Source organism: Psammomys obesus, unplaced genomic scaffold (assembly GCF_907164565.1).
Source record: "Psammomys obesus unplaced genomic scaffold, mPsaObe1.curated_primary_1811, whole genome shotgun sequence".
Lineage (NCBI taxonomy): Eukaryota > Metazoa > Chordata > Mammalia > Rodentia > Muridae > Psammomys > Psammomys obesus.
Genome location: NW_026587216.1, coordinates 3,244,878 through 3,261,661, shown reverse-complemented (window position 1 = coordinate 3,261,661; position 16,784 = coordinate 3,244,878). Strand labels below are relative to the sequence as shown.

General features: G+C 44.6%; 1 protein-coding gene across 2 annotated transcripts in view; it reads right to left on the bottom strand.

Annotated features, from left to right (window-relative positions):
* The window catches only part of Ankrd55 (ankyrin repeat domain 55), an 87,720-nt gene that overhangs the window by 26,096 nt on the left and 44,840 nt on the right, over nucleotides 1-16,784 (bottom strand). For both annotated transcript variants that reach the window (XM_055603570.1, XM_055603571.1), the window contains one exon: nucleotides 8,611-8,739. In XM_055603570.1, coding sequence (XP_055459545.1) covers nucleotides 8,611-8,739 — 129 coding nt within the window. The remainder of the gene's footprint in view (nucleotides 1-8,610; nucleotides 8,740-16,784) is intronic.

Sequence of the window (16,784 nt, the reverse complement as noted above, 5' to 3'; positions counted from 1 at the left end):
GCCAGTCGGGGTTAAAGTCATTCACACCTGGTGACCTGACGGCGGATTTGATGACAAACACCAGCTGACGTCAGAGCGAACCTGACAGATGGGTCACCTAGACAACCAATGGCTCCCTAGAGTTGCTCATTTGGATTCCTCATTTCACTGGACACAGTGGCTGTGAGTGCACTTGCATATTTAAATTCATTATTAACACAGCGATGAGAAAGAGGCCCAACAGTGACACAAGACTGCAGAGGGAAGGTTTGCTCCTCAGCCTGGCATTTTTGGTTGCACCTGGCGTTGGGGATTCCTGCCACACTCCCACACTCTCTCAGGTGCCCAGGATCCATCCATCCTGCAGCAGGGCACATGCTGAGCTTTTCCCTCCCATAGGACAAGGAAAGGACCCTGCCAGAGCAGAGGGAGGCGGCTGAGGCCGGCAGGAGTTTGGCTCCTGACACAGGAGTTTGGGGGTTAAAATTGTGTGTGTGCAGGCTTCATTGCCTCATCATATTTCACTTAGAACGCTTGAGAATTTCAAGGTGGTGACCATAGCACATTGCATGTCAGGTGTCTCAAGCAGAAGGCTCCCTCCTGGACCTTGCTCACAGAGCTGCAAAATGGACCCTGCCTGCAAAAATTTTTCTCTCACATGCCCTCTTCCTAACTCCTTTCCCTCTCCATCCAGCCTTTGCTCTACAGGACTTGGATATAACTCCATCAACTACTCGTGCGCTGTGCCTGCCTGTCATAAGAAAGAAGCCTGCTACTTTTATCACACAGGGGCTTTTAAATCCATTTTTTTTTTTCTAGAGTCTTTCATGTGATTATTACTCAATGCATTTTAAGGGGTCAGGCATACAGTGAAAACAGTTAAGAGATTTTTTTTTTTCTTGGAAAGTACCAGCTCCTAGAAAAGGCAAGCAGAGAAGAGTGCCAGCGTGGTGAGTTTGTTTTGTGTACAGTTTCCTGGAAGAGAAAAGGAATTCTGGTTGCCAAGGTGATTCAAAGGGCAAAACAGCCCTGTTCAGTTTCCCCTCTTTGTAAAACAGGGAGCATTAGGGACAGATGGGAAAAACAAAGGGACACACCTCACCTCTCTGGTCCTTCTCCTTGCCTGACCCTTGGGAGGAGTCGTTTGGCACTGGCTACAGCCTAGGGCACCTGTGTCTGCCTCTTCTAAATTTCTGACAGCTTGTCCCATGTGTCTTGAGGCTGGAATAATGTAGACCATTCCTCTGAATAAGGACAGACTAGATACCCCACCCCACTCTATATTCTTCTAAAGTGCCTCTTGTTGTGGCTTTTCTAGAGAATTCCTTTGCCTGCTCCTGGTTCTCACCTATAACCTTACTATTTGTATTTTGTTTTTCTTTATGAGCTTTCCTCAGAAATGATGGTGACAGCTGGGTACATGGGGAGAATGCTTACCGCTCGGTTCTTTTCTAAATCACTTCTGACAGTGATCCCAGGAGGTAGCTACTTCTATTATCTGCATATTGGAGAGGTCATAGGACAGAGGCAAGAGAGACTAAGGGGTTTGCTGGGGATCAAAGCTTAGAATTAGCAGAGCCAGGATTGACTCTGTAGAATTTGTGTGAAAAGGATCCTCTATGTTCACACTGAGGAAGCTGAAGTGAAAACTGCTGTTCAGATCTGTCACATAAGTAGTCTTGATGAGTCTTGCCAACTGAAACTAAGTTAATCAGTAGGCATTTTAAAGGTCTCTCCTAGGGATGTTGCCATGGTGTACCCTCCTGAGAATTTGAGGAGCCCCAGAAGCACTAATTTAGAAGCCAAGTCATGGGATGATAGTCGTTTGGTGACACACAGCATTCTCTGCTAGCATTCTGGATATATCAGCCTAAGAGAGGCTTAGGCAGTGGAGACCAGGGAGGTCACAGAGACCAAGACTCACTAAGAGAGCATAAATAGGAATGCCCAGATGGGTCTATAGGAGGAACAGAGCATGAGTCTACACATCCAGTGGGAATGCGATCAAACCAGGGGAATAATGAACTATAGCACACATTGGCTGTTCTCGAACTCTTAGATTCTGCATTGGGAGGCTACATTGGGGTCGTGGATTGTTCTGTTTTTGTTTGCATTGCTTTTTCTGGTAGGTAATTATCACTATGTTGCCTTCATGTCCTCTAAAAACTTACATTCTGGTTGTTTTCTCTTTACATGTTGTGAACAGAGAACACTGGAGAAGAGCCTGACTCAGAGGAAGGTTTGCCAAGGAGAAAGCTGAATTAATAGATAATAATATTGTTATATGTAAAAACAAACAAACAAAAACCCAAAAGACAAGTTATTGTATCCTGACTGTGGACCCTTTTATTTTAGGTGTCTGTTTTGGTTTGAATGATAATGGCCCCTATAGGCTTATATATTTGAATGCTTGCTCCCTAGTTTGTGGAAATGACTTGGAAGGATAAGAAGGTGTGGCCTTGTTGGAGGAGGGGTGTCGCTGGGGGGTGGGGTTTGAAGTTTCCAAGACCCAAGCCAGGTCTAGTCTCTCTCTCGCTCTTTCTCTCTCTAGTCTCTGTCCCTCTCCTCTCTTCTCTTGTCATCCCCTCCCTCCCCTCCCTTCCCTCCTCTCCTCTCCTCCCTTCTTCTCTTTTCTCTCCTCTCTTCTCTTCCCCTCTCCTCCTCCCCTCTCACTCCTTGCTGCCCGTTGACCAGGATGTAAGCTCTTACTGCTCCAGCACCAAGCCTGCCTGCTGTCATGTTCCCTCCATGATGCTCATAGATTAATCCTCTGACACTGCAAGCAAGTCTCCAGTTAAGCACTTTCTTTTATAAGAATTGCAGCAAGAGAACAGTAACTAAGATAGTGTCCCTTGAAGGAGGCTTCACAGGAGGCTGGCTATAGGACCAGTTGGTTACCAGCACCTGTCTGGGGAACTGTAATGGTTAATTTTCCTTATCACCCCAACTGTATTAAGATCATCAAATCACCATGGAAACACATCTCTGCTTGTCTGGGAAGGTGATTCAGTGGAAGTTTCACATCTCTGGGTGTGTCGGTGAAGGTGCTTCCACAGAAGTGTAAGAGGAAGGTAGCCTTACCCTGAATGTGAGCTGCCAAGCCCCATGCTATTGGCTAGAGTCCCAGACTGTATAAAAAGGAGAAAGGGATCCAACGTGTAGCTGTGGATGCCATGTGATCAACTGCCTCCAGCTCCCGCTGTCAGGCACGGTATCCCCTTGAACTTCAAACCCAAAGTACCCCTTTCATCCTTAAGTTGCCTTTGTCATAGCACCAAGGGTAACAATTAATGCAAAATAAAGTTGCATGGTGCCTTCCTTTTACAGGAAATTTTGATATTCTCCCTACCTTGAATGAGAGGATACAAACATCACCCGTCATGTGCTAGTGAGTGTACAAAGCTCAGGCCAACGTGTTAGTGTCTGTGCGTTAGTCACGTCTCCTTAAAGGTGTTTTCCAGGATGTACTAACACTGCAGCCAGACAAATTAGACAGGAATGGAGATGGCGAGTCTGCAGGGTAAGCACTGGAGAATTGGCTCCAGGCTAACCAGCAGGAGAAAAGACCCAATACCTCTGGACTATTAGAACCTGAACTCTTTTCAGTCAGTCTTTCCGGGGCCAGAGTCCTAACTACTGCAATAAGATGGGAGAATGCAGGGAAAGTAGGATGCCTGGGAAGGAAAGAGCTCCAACTGACTTTTGCGTGTAATGTGGGTCTAGGTAGAGTGTTTGAAAAGACAGGTGAAAGCCAATTACAAGTTTTCAGGAAATAAGACATATATTACACAAAAGACATTTAAAAAATATATTGACAATGAACAAATTTGAAATTTGAATTTGAAATTAGAAACTGATGTTTTGGATATGGTTCTAAAATTTAATTTCCAATATAATGTCATTTGTGTGTGTGTGTGTGTGTGTGTGTGTGTGTGTGTGTGTGTGTTTGGGGGTAAGGAGGAGAAGGAAGGGAGGGAAATGGAGAGTGAGAGAGCCAGACAGTCAGAGAGAAAGAGATTGGGTAGTGTAGGCCTGTCTATGTATGTGTGCACACTCATATATGTTCATATGTTGGGGACAGAGGTTGATGTTGAGTGCCTGTCTCTCTCCACCTTGTTTTCCGAGACAGGGCCTGTCACTGAACATGCAACAGTGAGCTCCAGGGATCCCCCTTCTCTTCCTCCCTAACACTAGGATTACAGGTGTGTACCAGTGTAGCATTTTATGTGGTGTTGAGGATTCCACCTCAGGCCCTCAGGCTTAAACAACAATCATTCTGCCAAGTAAACCATCTCCCCAGTCCTCTACCGGCAATGTAATAGTGTTGAGCAGTGGGCCATCTAAGAGGTGATTAGATTGTGTGTGTGTGATAATGTCATTCTGAGAAGGGAAGCCTGGGTCCTTTGAGTAAAGTGTCTCTCTCCCCTCTTTCCATGTGCTCATACACATGGTAGTTCCTTTCCTTCCCAGTAGTCTTTTCTTCATGGAGCAGTATAAGGCTCTTGACAAACACCGAACATATCCTGGCACCATGCTCTTCAACTTCCATACTATGAGCTAAATATCTTTCTTTCAAAATGACCAAGTCTCAGTGTTTCTGTTATAGGAAAATAAAACAGACTAAGGTAAAAACAAAATGTCTTCTTGGAAATGTGACTTAGCAGTTAGGAACACTGACTGATCTTTCAGAGGACCTGGGTTTAATTCCCATCACCCTCATGGTGGCTCAAAACTGTCTATAATTAACTCTAGTTCCAGGGAATCTATGCCCTCTTCTGGCCTCCATAGACAACAAGCATGAACATGGTGCAAAGACATACAAGAAGGCGAAACACTCATACATGTTAAAAAAAATGCCTTGTAGGTTAGCACCTACATTAGAACAAAATATTTTAAGTCAAAAAAGAAAGTTATTCCAAGATCATGGTTGGGAAAAACTTAGTGTTGTCAAGATGCTTTTTCCTCTCAGCATGATCTTCAGATTCAATGTATTTCCAGTAAATATTGATTAACTGACTCTGAAGATTACACGAAGAAGCAAAACACCCAGGAAAGAACAAAACACTGAGAAAGAACAGTAAAGTTGGAGGACTGTGATCTCACTTAAAGACTTACTATTATCTGCAGTTGTCAAGACAGTATGGTGTTGGCAAAGGAACAGAAAACTAGACCTTGAGAAAAGAGCAGACACGCTGGAAATAGACTCTTACTCATTGTGAGCCAATTTTGTCTTTGTGGCAAATACCTAAGAAAAACAACTTGGAAGAATAAGTTATTTGGGCTCACGTTTTCAGAGGTTTTAGTCTGTCTCACCTCACTCTATGCTTGGCTGTGGAAGAGATACAGACAAAGTAGAGACACCTGATGAACTAGTGTCATCAGGGAGGTGACAGCATGGCCCTGCAGGTATGAGACGACACTTAGTAAGTTTATCACAGACAGCAAGTGTGGTGGTCTAAATAAAAATGGCCCCCACAGACTCATGTGTTTAAATGATTGACTTAGGGAATGGCACAATTAGGAGGTGTGGTTTTGCTAGAGGAAGTGTGTCACTGTAGGGGCAGGCTTTGAGGTCTCAGAAGCTCAAGATGCAGAACTCTCAGCTCTGTCTCCAGCACCATGTCTGCCTGCATGCTATCACGCTTCCCACCATACTGACAAAGCACTAAACCTCTGAAACTGTAAGCCAGCACCAATGAAATGTTTTTCCTTTATGAGAGTTGCTGTGATCATGGGTGTCTCTTCATAGCAATAAAATCCTGAGAAAAATAACATGCTCCTGTTACCCCAGCTATAGCCACACGGTAGAATCTTTTAGACAACTAGGAGAATAGGAAAGAGGCAACGGTCATTGTAGCATATCCCTAGCTAAGAAGGAACCTATGGAAAAGAAAGCAGAAGTTGAAGTTAGTTTGTAGGCCTGGTGTTTCAGATCTTTACTGCTTTGGTTATTTGGGGTCAAATACAAAGGCTTAATTATTTCCAAGCATTGTAGTTTTAAAGGTGATCTCATTCTACAGTCCAAGAGAAAAGCAGGAAGTTGAGCAAAGGAATAAGTAACAATGGGAAGCAGACTCATTCATGTGGAAACTTTTTAAAGACAGTGCAGTGCTGGACCCGTGCGACAAGGAACAGAAGACCAGCGTAGCAATGATTTCCACAGTCACTCCCAGTCTTTGTGCTGTAAAGAGAATAATGCACAGTCTGGGAATTTGACTCTCAGTACTAATCGTGTGGATGGGAGAGGGAACACAAGTCCTCCAGAGACAGGATTCTTTACATGTTGTTGTAGTTACCAACCGTCATTGAGTCATTGAAGAAAGCTGTGGCCCCTTTCCTCAGGAAAATGAATGTGAGCACATACAGCTGCACATAGACTATTGGGCACCATAGTGAGGTACTGAAAGGAACCTTTTTCTGTTATTCATTTTACTTCCGGTGGCAGATATATAGAAGATGCTCCAGAAAAGAAAGTACTGAGTGATGGAGCAAATACATGAGGCATTTCATGTGTACAATCGTGGTCAACATGCAAGCATTGAAGATAAGAGTAGATAAGACATTGGCATCCACTAACACGAGTTCTTCTATGACAGCGGTTCTTAATCCTAGCAGCACTTTTTAATTTTTTGGGAGAGGAAGGAACCTTAACAATATCCTTGCCTGGGCTCCAGAAGAACCTAGGAGTTGGGCCCAAGTATCCATAATATTTAAAAGCTCTTTATATGAGTCTCATAAAAATGGCAGGTTGGAAGCGCTATCATTTATAGCATGATCATTTCGAGCAGAGGTTGTCAACCTTCCTAGTGCTGCCACCCTTTAATACATTTTCTTATGTTGTGGTGGCCCCCAACCATAAAATTATTTTCATGGCTGCTTCATAACTGTACATTTGAGCCATTATAAACCTTAATGTAAATAGCTGTGTTTTCCATTGGTCTTAGGTGACCCCATGAAAGGGTCATTCAACCCCCAAAGGCGGTCACAACCCACAGGTTGAAAACTGCTGATTTAGAGAGTAGGGTACTCAATAGGACCATCAAGTCTCTGTAAAAGTTAGGCATCATAACAGAGCGACTTGCTTTCTCCTGCTCCATCCCACATCCTACAGCTGCCGTGCGCACGGTTTCACTCATCCCCTCCCTCTCCTGGTAATTTGGAGTTCAACTGCGAAGGTATGGGTGTCTCTCCTTAGGTCAAATCGGGGCTGTCATGGAAATTCAAGAGTGTGTTGCTCTGGCTTCTGCCAAACTGCCACCTAGAGGATAGGAGCAGATGCCTTATCAATTGGCCATTGCGCAAGGCCTGCTGGGCGTTCTTTCCATGGAAAAGGCTAATTTAGGGAGGAAGAGGGAGCACGTGGTGCTTGTCCAACAGAATCACCTAGGAGGAGATTTTCCCAAGGGACACACAGCCCAGAGGCAGGAGTCAAGGCTTGAGCGAGGGTGTGGAGGGTGAAGATGGAGATATAGTTAATTCATTCCCACCTCAGTTCAGAACCACCGTGCCCAGGACATCGCTTTCGTGCTGAGCCAGACCCCACCACCCAATGGAACCCCTAACTGGCCAGGGGCAATTTCTAAGTGTCCTGGACAGAGCAGGCAGGGAGGGGGAGGGGCTGTGGTTAGATAATGAAAGTACGTAGGAGGATGCCAGGGCAGGTGGAGCTGACCAAAACAAGTCTTGCTCGCTGTGCGATTTTGCCCAGGGCTGGGTCCAGTGCCCCGTAACTGAAGCCAAGTTTAGAGGCACAAAAACAGCAGTTTCCAAATCACTTGTTTTTCTCTTACCTCAGGCACACGTGTGAGTCCTGAAAGTCCCAGGTGCTACCTCTGCCAACATGAAAACACTGAGTGAAACCACAGCTGGGTAGCAGAGGTGACTCTCACAGCCAGGCTGGCAGCCCTTCTGAAAGGTTACCCTGACTGGCCAATGGCAGGGAAGAGTGGGGATCTGTGAGCGGGCATCGAAACTGATGCCTATCGAAAACAAGAACAAACTTGCTGAAGGAGGCACCCAGCTGCTCTCCTTGAGGGTGGGACTAGGTAACTCCGTTCATTTGTCAAGTGAGCCATTCCCCTTGGCCATCGGACAGACTTCAGAGCTCTTAGCTGGCTCCACTCTTTCGGCTCAGTCTGTTTGAGTTTCCTTACGCTCTAGAGTCCACATGCCTATTCTGCTACTTATGGCTGTGTGGACTGAGGTGGCACAACTCCTGTGACAGTGATGTAGACGTGTGAGGCATTGTTTTCACCATTCCGTGCGAAAGTCAGGACCATCTGCAGTGGAGGGCTGGGGTGGAGGAAAGTGAGCTCTGGTCCAAAGATTTTGAAGAGATTTGCCCGATAATCCTCCGAGGGTTTCTGTGAGTCAATTTTAAGCACTGTATGTGTGTATGTGTTGTGTGTGTGTGTGTTGTGTGTGTGTGTATCAGATTTCTTATTGCCTTTTTGGATATAAAAGGAGGGCAAAGGAGCAGAGACTGTCCTTGCTCTAGCACATACCTTTCAAATAAATATCAGGACTAGCATGTGTGATAGTTCCCACTTTCGTGGTGGGCCTGTTCAGCAAATAGCTAACATAGCTTTACATCATTTAAACTTGACACAAGCTCACAGCCTGCTCTCTCACCTGAACTGCCCAATGGAGAGCTGTTTTGAAGTCCTTGTCCACGAGGGTAGGGTCTGCCCCCTTCTTCAACAGCATTTGTGTGTGCTGAGGCCGGTTGTGGAAGGCTGCCCAATGGAGCGGTGTCATTCCCTGCAACACAACGATCAGAGGGATGAGAAATAAACACAGGCTCCTAAGGGCAAACAAGATCAGTTCTTCCACAGGCCACCAGTAAGGCACCCATTGCTGCCACTCTTTAGTTCATCCATTTGTTAAACCATTTGTTCGAGGGATAGTTGGTGATAAACTTCTCATCGCATTAACAGCTGTTGAGGATACAAAAGTGACCAGGAGAAACAAGACATCTGCCCTCACAGGGGTTGGGCTGCAGTAGAGGGAGACAGACAGCAACTGCACCCGGGGGAGCCAGGGGAGCTTCCTGATTAGCAGTGGGCACATGGAGCACAACCAAGGGAGCAAGGTCTGTTCTAAACAGGCTTCCGGGAGACAGACTGAAGGAGGAAGAAGGCCAGCACCAAGCCACATAGCGGAGAATAGGGACAAGGACAGCAGCTGAGACAGCAGCCATGCAAGAACACAGCCTCCACCAACTCCTGAATATGTGTGATCACTGCGGTCCCAGTGCCTAGAAGAGAGACTGTGTGAATAGCTATGGGATAAATGAATGAACAAACTAGGGAAAAGGAGAGATGAAGTTGAAGATGGGCTGAACCTGGGAGGTAGGTAGGGATACTGATCCATCATAAATCATCTGGATTTTATTCTACACGAGCGGAAACACAGTGCTGGATTTCAAGCAGGTGCTGGAAGGATCGGATTTACAGTGTCGAGAGGAAATCCTTCCATGGCAGCTGGGAGAGTGGGGCTAGCTTAGTCTATCTGACACAGCTCAGCTTCCCTGAGACCTGAAGGTCACACAGTTAAGGGATGCCTTAATGGCAAGTGACTTTACACTGGGCAGTGGAAGGCCCAAAGAAACAGTGGTATGTGATGAAAGATGGCCTCTCCTTGGTCACTTCTCTTACCCACATGAAAACATCCAAAATTAATTGATTCTAGGATACCCAAAAGAAGGCAAAGGCTTGGACCAGCTTTGCTTTCCCTCTTTTACAGTTACTCCTCCAGACAACATGAAGATAGGTAGCAGGCCTGCTGGGTGGAGAAGACAAGCCTTGACCTAGCCATTCTGGAGTATTTATTGATCCAGAAATTCATATGAATTCCTACAGCTATGTATTACGTCATCTCCAGACACCATCTGGAGTAAGGGCTATGGAGAAATATCCCTCCATGTTCCCACGGTATTTTCTCTTCTCCCTGGACACACAGTCAGACCACATTCTAAGCTTTCTACACCAGGTTCAGGAATTGTGACAGAGTTCCAACTATCAGGGGAAAATGGACAAAAGGGAGAAAAACTCCCTTGAGACCTGGTCTAGAGAGGACATAGTTCTTCCCACCTGTTTTCTCTCCTCACCTGCCAATGTATGTGGAGGACAAGGCCATAGAAGACAAGAGATGGAACCACACAGCTGCAAAGCCCAAGCCCCTAACTGATGAGAGAGAACAGGACCACCTCATTGATAAGCATCGCACCACACTAGGAACAAAAGTCTATTTTCTTGTGCCAGGAGACTGAGATTTTGAATTACCACAGCAGCTAGCCAACCCTCATGTCTGCCATCATCCTTTTATTTCCTAGAAGAAGGAACAGCCCTAGCAAAGTGCTCCAGTCAGAGTGAGAACACATCTGAGTCCAGGATCTGAGGTTGTTTGTGGGGCATGGGGCTCAGGGTGCTAAATCCCTTCAACCAGTTTCATCTTTCGGACCTGTAATTTATGGTGTGCTGGCAGGTTTCAGGTTTCAAGTGTCCTCTAATATTGAGCCTGCAGAGCCGTTCATGGGGCTGTTTAACAAATTGATTCCATATGGAAAAGAATGCCGGTGTAAAGACAGTGGGGCTTGCCTATTTGGTGCAGTTGCTGTGTTTTGGAACACGGAGTCACCCATGAGTTTCTGTGGGTCTTCTTCTATGGGCCACTGGAATGAGAAAGCCAGACATGAGGGGACCAGATTCCTTTTATTTTATTTCACATTGGTTACTTCTTCCCTAGAGAGACACCTGTTTCAATCATTGGCTTCATGATGGCTGGCCTCTTATCTGCCTTTCTTAATTCTGAAAGCCCTGAACAGTGTTGAGAGCCTTGTAGGTGCTAAGAAAAGGCTACTTATTGAGTGAATGACTTCCCAGTGTTCTTCACAACATTTCTTGATTTTGTAAAATTTGGCTTTGCCTTCTATCAATTTGTAGACTTGCCTTCCTTCCTTCCTTCCTTCCTCCCTCCCTCCCTCCCTCCCTTCCTTCCTTCCTTCCTTCCTTCCTTCCTTCCTTCCTTCCTTCCTTCCTTCCTTCTTTCCTTTCTTCTTTCTTTCTTTCTTTCTTTCTTTCTTTCTTTCTTTCTTTCTTTCTTTCTTTCTGGTGTGGTATATATGTGTATATGTTCATGCATGTGCTCATGTGTGCATGAGGATGAAAATGTACATGAATGTGGGTGTATATGTATGTAAAAGCCACAGGTTGGTGTCCAGTGTCTTTCTTGGTTGTTTTCTACCTAATTTTTGAAACAGGGTAGATTTTTGAAACAGTGGAGCTCACTGAACTGGCTAGGCTTACTGGTAGGTGAGCGCCAGGGACTCACCTGTCCCTACTTCTCTAGTGATGGAATTACAGGTGCACAGTGTGCCCAGCCTTTTATGTGGTTCAAAACTTAAGTTCTTTTGGTAGAGAAGAAAAATTTTGTTGACTGAGCCACTTTCCTAGCCCCAGCTTTGCCCTTTTATATTCACATAAGAAGAGAAGATGTAAAATGAATTCTCCATACAAAACAAACGTGTTTAACTGTTACCAACTGATCAATCCACACTTCAGAATTTTCAGTGAGTGTCCCAGAAGCTCTCATTCTTAGAACAACTATTAACTGAGGAGGAGATGGCTCAGTTTGTGAAGTGCTTGACTCAAAAGCATGAGAACCCATGTCTGAATTCCCAGCAGCCATGTTAAAAGGCCAGGCTTAGAAGGATTCACCTATAACCCCAGCGCTGGAGAGATGGAGGTAGGAGGATCCCACAGGCTTGCTGGACAATTAGGCTAGCTGAATTGGTGAGCCCCAGGTTCATGGAGATACCCTGTCTCAAAAAATGAGGTAGAGAGCCATTGAGGAAGACACCCTACATTGATCTCTAGTTCCACACACACACACGTATGAATGTACACCCCCTTACACACACAAATAAAAGGAAACATGCAATAAGCAACAAGAACTTTGTAGAACTGTGACTTAAGCATGTAGGAATTCACTGTGAAAATGTGGTTGTAAAGTAAATTATGATTGTGCAAGGCTAATTATGTGTCCTACACAAGCTTGCTATGTTTCAAGTATTATTCTTTTAAAACAATAAAGCTTTAAAAGGCAGCCAGAGCATGTTGTGGTAATGGAGTAGGATAATAAGAATGTTACTATGTTTTAAAAACATTTGTTTATTTATTTTGCATGTGTGTGTGTGGTGCACATAGAGGTCAGAGGTCAGCTTGTAGTTCTGTGTTCTCTTTCCTGGAGAGAACCCAGGTTGTCCAGGCTGTTGGCAAGCACCTTTTCCTGCTTAGCTAGCTGGTCAACCTGAATGTTACCTTTGTGCACCTATTTGGCACCAAGAAATATGTATGTATTATCTCATTGAATTTTTACTGTGATCCCAAGGAAAGGAGTTTTAGAATCATTTTTAAAGCGAGGAAGCTGAAGTAGGCAGGTTAAGCAACTTGCGTGAGGCATTGGCCAAGTGCTTGATATAGCTGGACAAATCCATGTGTCTGTGGTTCCGGAGAAAAATGATCTTTACCACACTGGTACACTTCCGCGCTTGGAGAGGAACTATGCTGGGAAATTCTTTTTGTGTGTTTCATCTTAACCGATTCAAGTCTTGTCACTTTACATAATGGTGGTTCTCACTAGAGTGTAGGGTCTCTCTCTCTCTCACACACACACAAACACACACACACACACACACATACACACACACACACACACAGTATCAGCTGTCTTTAGGTTTCTTCTAAAAGCATAGCTAGCCACATTTTAGAAATGACTCCTTTTGTTGCTTTCAAGACAGGGGTTCTCTGTGTAGCCTTGGCTTTCCTATAACTCACTTTGTAGACAAGGCTGGCCTCCAACTCAGAGATCTACCTGCCTCTGTCTCCCGAGTGCTGGAATTAAAGGTGTGTGCCACCACTGCCCAGCTAAGGTTAATATTTAAGTGTAATTTTTACCCCACTTTCATTGGTTAGACAAGTAGTCAGGCATTACCAAACCTTCATCTCCAGCAGAGTTCATTCTGAAAGAATAGTAACCGGCTTCTTCCTGTTTCCCCTTTTCTACTGAGTGTAGAGATTAAAGGCACGGACAAATGACTCTATGCCCACCAACTATGACTTGACTTAACTTCCCTGAATTCTATTACACTGTAAACAATGTGTAAATGTTCAGTCAAGAGAAATTTCCTGTTGCTGTTTTTTTTTTTTTTTTCCAGCTGAGCTAATGAGAAATAAAAATAAATCCTCATAGCATTAGTAATCAGAAAACCAAAGCTTTCCAAAGCTCATGGGCAGCTGGCTAAGCCATTCAGGCAGCTGGGCAGCCATGGGTATTGGGCAAGACATCATCGAGGAACATTTTCCTAAAACTGCTTCCTCCTTTCTTCAGCTTCTGGGGAGCCTGCGGGGAGTCGGGCTGCACATGGTGAAGGCTATGGGGACCATGTCCAGGCAGCCTTCAGGCTCGGAAGCTGGTCTGCACTAAGCAGCGATAGATGCCGCAACGGAAATGTGATGCGTGCAAATGAAGATGCTATCTACTGCACCAAGCACGAAGCAGGCTGTTCAAGACGAGTGGTCAAGAAGTAGTGAATTCCAGCTAACCAAGGATCTTTTGGACACAGGGGGTATGGAATTTGTTGGATGTGAGATAGCAACCCCCGTAAGTTTTTCCACTATCTGTCTTCTCAGCTCCACTGAAGATTTAGCTCGGCCATGGAAACATTCAGGAGGTGACAACCTAGGAGTCAGAGACACGATATGCAAGTAATCCTCAGATGGCCTTGGTGGCAGCAGAATTCCATTTTTTATGAAAAACAAACATCAGTTCAAAGACTGGAGTAAAATTCAGGGTGCATTAAGAACAGAAGGGCTCCAGCATGTGTTTCTTTGACCTAGGCTGTTTCTTGAGGTCACTGCAGGACTCAGGGCCCCTTGTATCTGGTGGGTACACACGAGGGCTGTTGTGAAATGGCACTCTTGCACAGATGAGTAACCACGATGGGCCATTTCAACTTCTGCTTAGCTGACAGGTTCTAAAAGAATCTCAGATCTCCCTCTCTGACAACCATTGCCGAGTCTTTTCTCTGAATCACGAATCTGATTAGCGTGAAGTGATTTTACCTCTGCTACTTACCACTGAGGGACATAGAGAGTGATGCTGGGGTAGCCACACACAGTGCCTGGCTTGTCTAGGTGTGGGGAGGACAGAACAATAGCAGAGGGCTGAGAGATCAGCAAAATCACCTCTACCTCTTGAAGGGTCTAGAACTGCACAGAAGCCCAGTCTGTCCCTCAATGATGAAAAACTGAATGAAAAGAATGAGGACATGTTGTTCCTAGACATGGAATGGAGAAGGTTTACTAGAGATAAGAGGGAGAATTCAGGCAGAGAGATCTGGAAGGGTCCAGACTGAACAGGACCTTAATTGGGGGGGGGGGGGAGAGGGGAAGAGAAGGGAGAATTTTAAAAACTCTTTACTATCACAAGTATCCAAACTCTTATAGATCAAAAAGATCAGTCTTGGAAAAACAGCTGAGATCACAACAGCCAAAGATTATAGCTGGAGATAAGTAGCTGAGGTTAGGTCTTAGTACTGGAGATGATTACCGTAATGCTGTCTCAAGAACTCTCACTTCTTAAGAGTTCCCAAAATGATACCTAAAAATGCCTTTAGAATGGAAATTCCTATAATGTAAACCAATACAAGGAAAAAAATGAAATAGAAGCAGATTCTAACAAGAACAAACATGCAAAATAAGAAATTGTGCATAGCGATACATGACTTTAATCACAGAATTTGGGAGACAGAGGCAGACAGGTCTCTGAGTTTGAAGTCAGCAGGGTCTACACAGGAAGTTCCAGAACAGCCAGGGCTACATAGAGAGAGCCTGTCTTGAAAAAATCCAACCAACCAACCAAAACAAAAGTAGAGAGATCAAAGTTGTGCTTAATTTTAAGCAGAATTGAATAGTTCCATTCTTCTGAACTAACAGGTAAACTCTACAAGAGCAGCAGTAAAACTCTAAGAAGACACAGTAGGGACATAGCAAATACTTGTCCAAAGAATAAAACACATACCATCTGGGAAGGCCAAGTATCCCATTCAACGCTCAAAATGATCTTGGAAGATATTTTCTTTGAATGACCATGAACTAGAGTAGCAGTTATACCCATGGATAGAAATAAGGATAGACATATGTGAGGTTGTATCAGAGAAACGAGCCTCATCTTCATTGAGCGTCGTCGCAGTTATGAACATTGGAAATGACTTACAGTTGTCAGCGGTGTTAAGAGAACCTGCTAACCCGGCCACACGGGCACTTCTGTCTCACCTCCATGACCACAGACACTCACAATATCATTTCGGCACATCTCTACTTCAGAATGGTACATGTTGGTCCCTGCATCAAATCTTACTTAATGCAGCCAGGCATGGTGGTGCAGGCCTTTGATCCCAGCACTAGGGAGGTCAGCACTAGAGGCAGTCAGATCTCTCAGTTAGAGGCCAGCCTGGTCTACAAGACGAGTTCCAGGACAGCCAGAGTTACAGAGAAACCTTACTCAAAAAACCAAAAAGGAAAAAAAAAAAAGATAGAAAGAGAAAAAAATCTTACTTAATGTATCAATGTATCAATAAAAAGCTTGTGTAAGTCAGACCTAGTGTTGAGAGCCAGGAATCCCAGGCATTTAGGGATTATAAATAGTAATATAATAGTAAATTCAAGGCCAGCCTTGGGTTATAAAAGTAAGTTCAAGGTTGGCTTTGCCAATCTAATAAGACCCAAACCAAACCAAACCAAACCAGACCACACCAAATGAGACCAAACCAAACCAAAAAGAAGCCTGGGAATATAGCTTAATGGTAGAGCTACTAGGCTATCTCCCCTGGAATGTGCTAGGCTGTAGGTTGTATCTATGAATGTAGGTTCGGGCCCCCAGTACCTGGAAAGAAGGAGTTCACTATACAAATGCAGCTTGTGTGCTACTGTTACTGACTAAACATTCTGAGAGCTATATTTCAAAACAATTGATTGCTGTGGTAATCCTACATGTTTTGCTTTGTGTGATTTCAGCTCCTCTTCTAACTAGAGGTCCATGGGCCTTACCAGCGGGTGAAATGCATCCATGCTGCAAAACATGAGTAACAATTTCTCCATCTTAGCAGGGTGTGGTGGCACATTCCGGTAATCCCAGCACACCGGAGGCAGAGGCAGGTTTGAGGCCATCCTGGTCTACAAAGGGAGTCAGGACAGCCAAGGCTGTACAGAGAAACCCTGTTTCAAACACACACACACAAACACACAAAGAATTTCTTGCTCTTTAGTCTCTAGGACTTTCTGGAAGATGCTAAGTGATAGGGAAACCTATTTATTATTTTTGAGAGTAGATGTTGGAAATAACTAATGTCACCTGGAATTGTCTGATTTGTGAAATGTATAGTTGAGTTAGGAAACAAAACAGAGGAGAAAAGAGGCTTTAATATAAAGATAACCTGAATTATATGACTTTTTCTTGAAATAAAAATTTGTTTCGGACTGGAGAAGTGGCTCCGTGGTTAAGAGCAGTGACTGTTCTGCCAGAGGACCATGGGGTTCAATTCCCAGCAGCCATGTGGCAGCTCATACTTGTCTGTAACTCCAGTTCCAGGAGATCTGACACCCTCACACAGACAAACGTGCAGGCAAAACACTAATGTAATATAAAAATAAATAAAATCATCTTTAAAAATCAGGGCTGGTGAGATGGCTAAGCGGTTAAGGGCACTGGCTACTCTTCCAGAGGTCCTGAGTTCAATTCCCAGC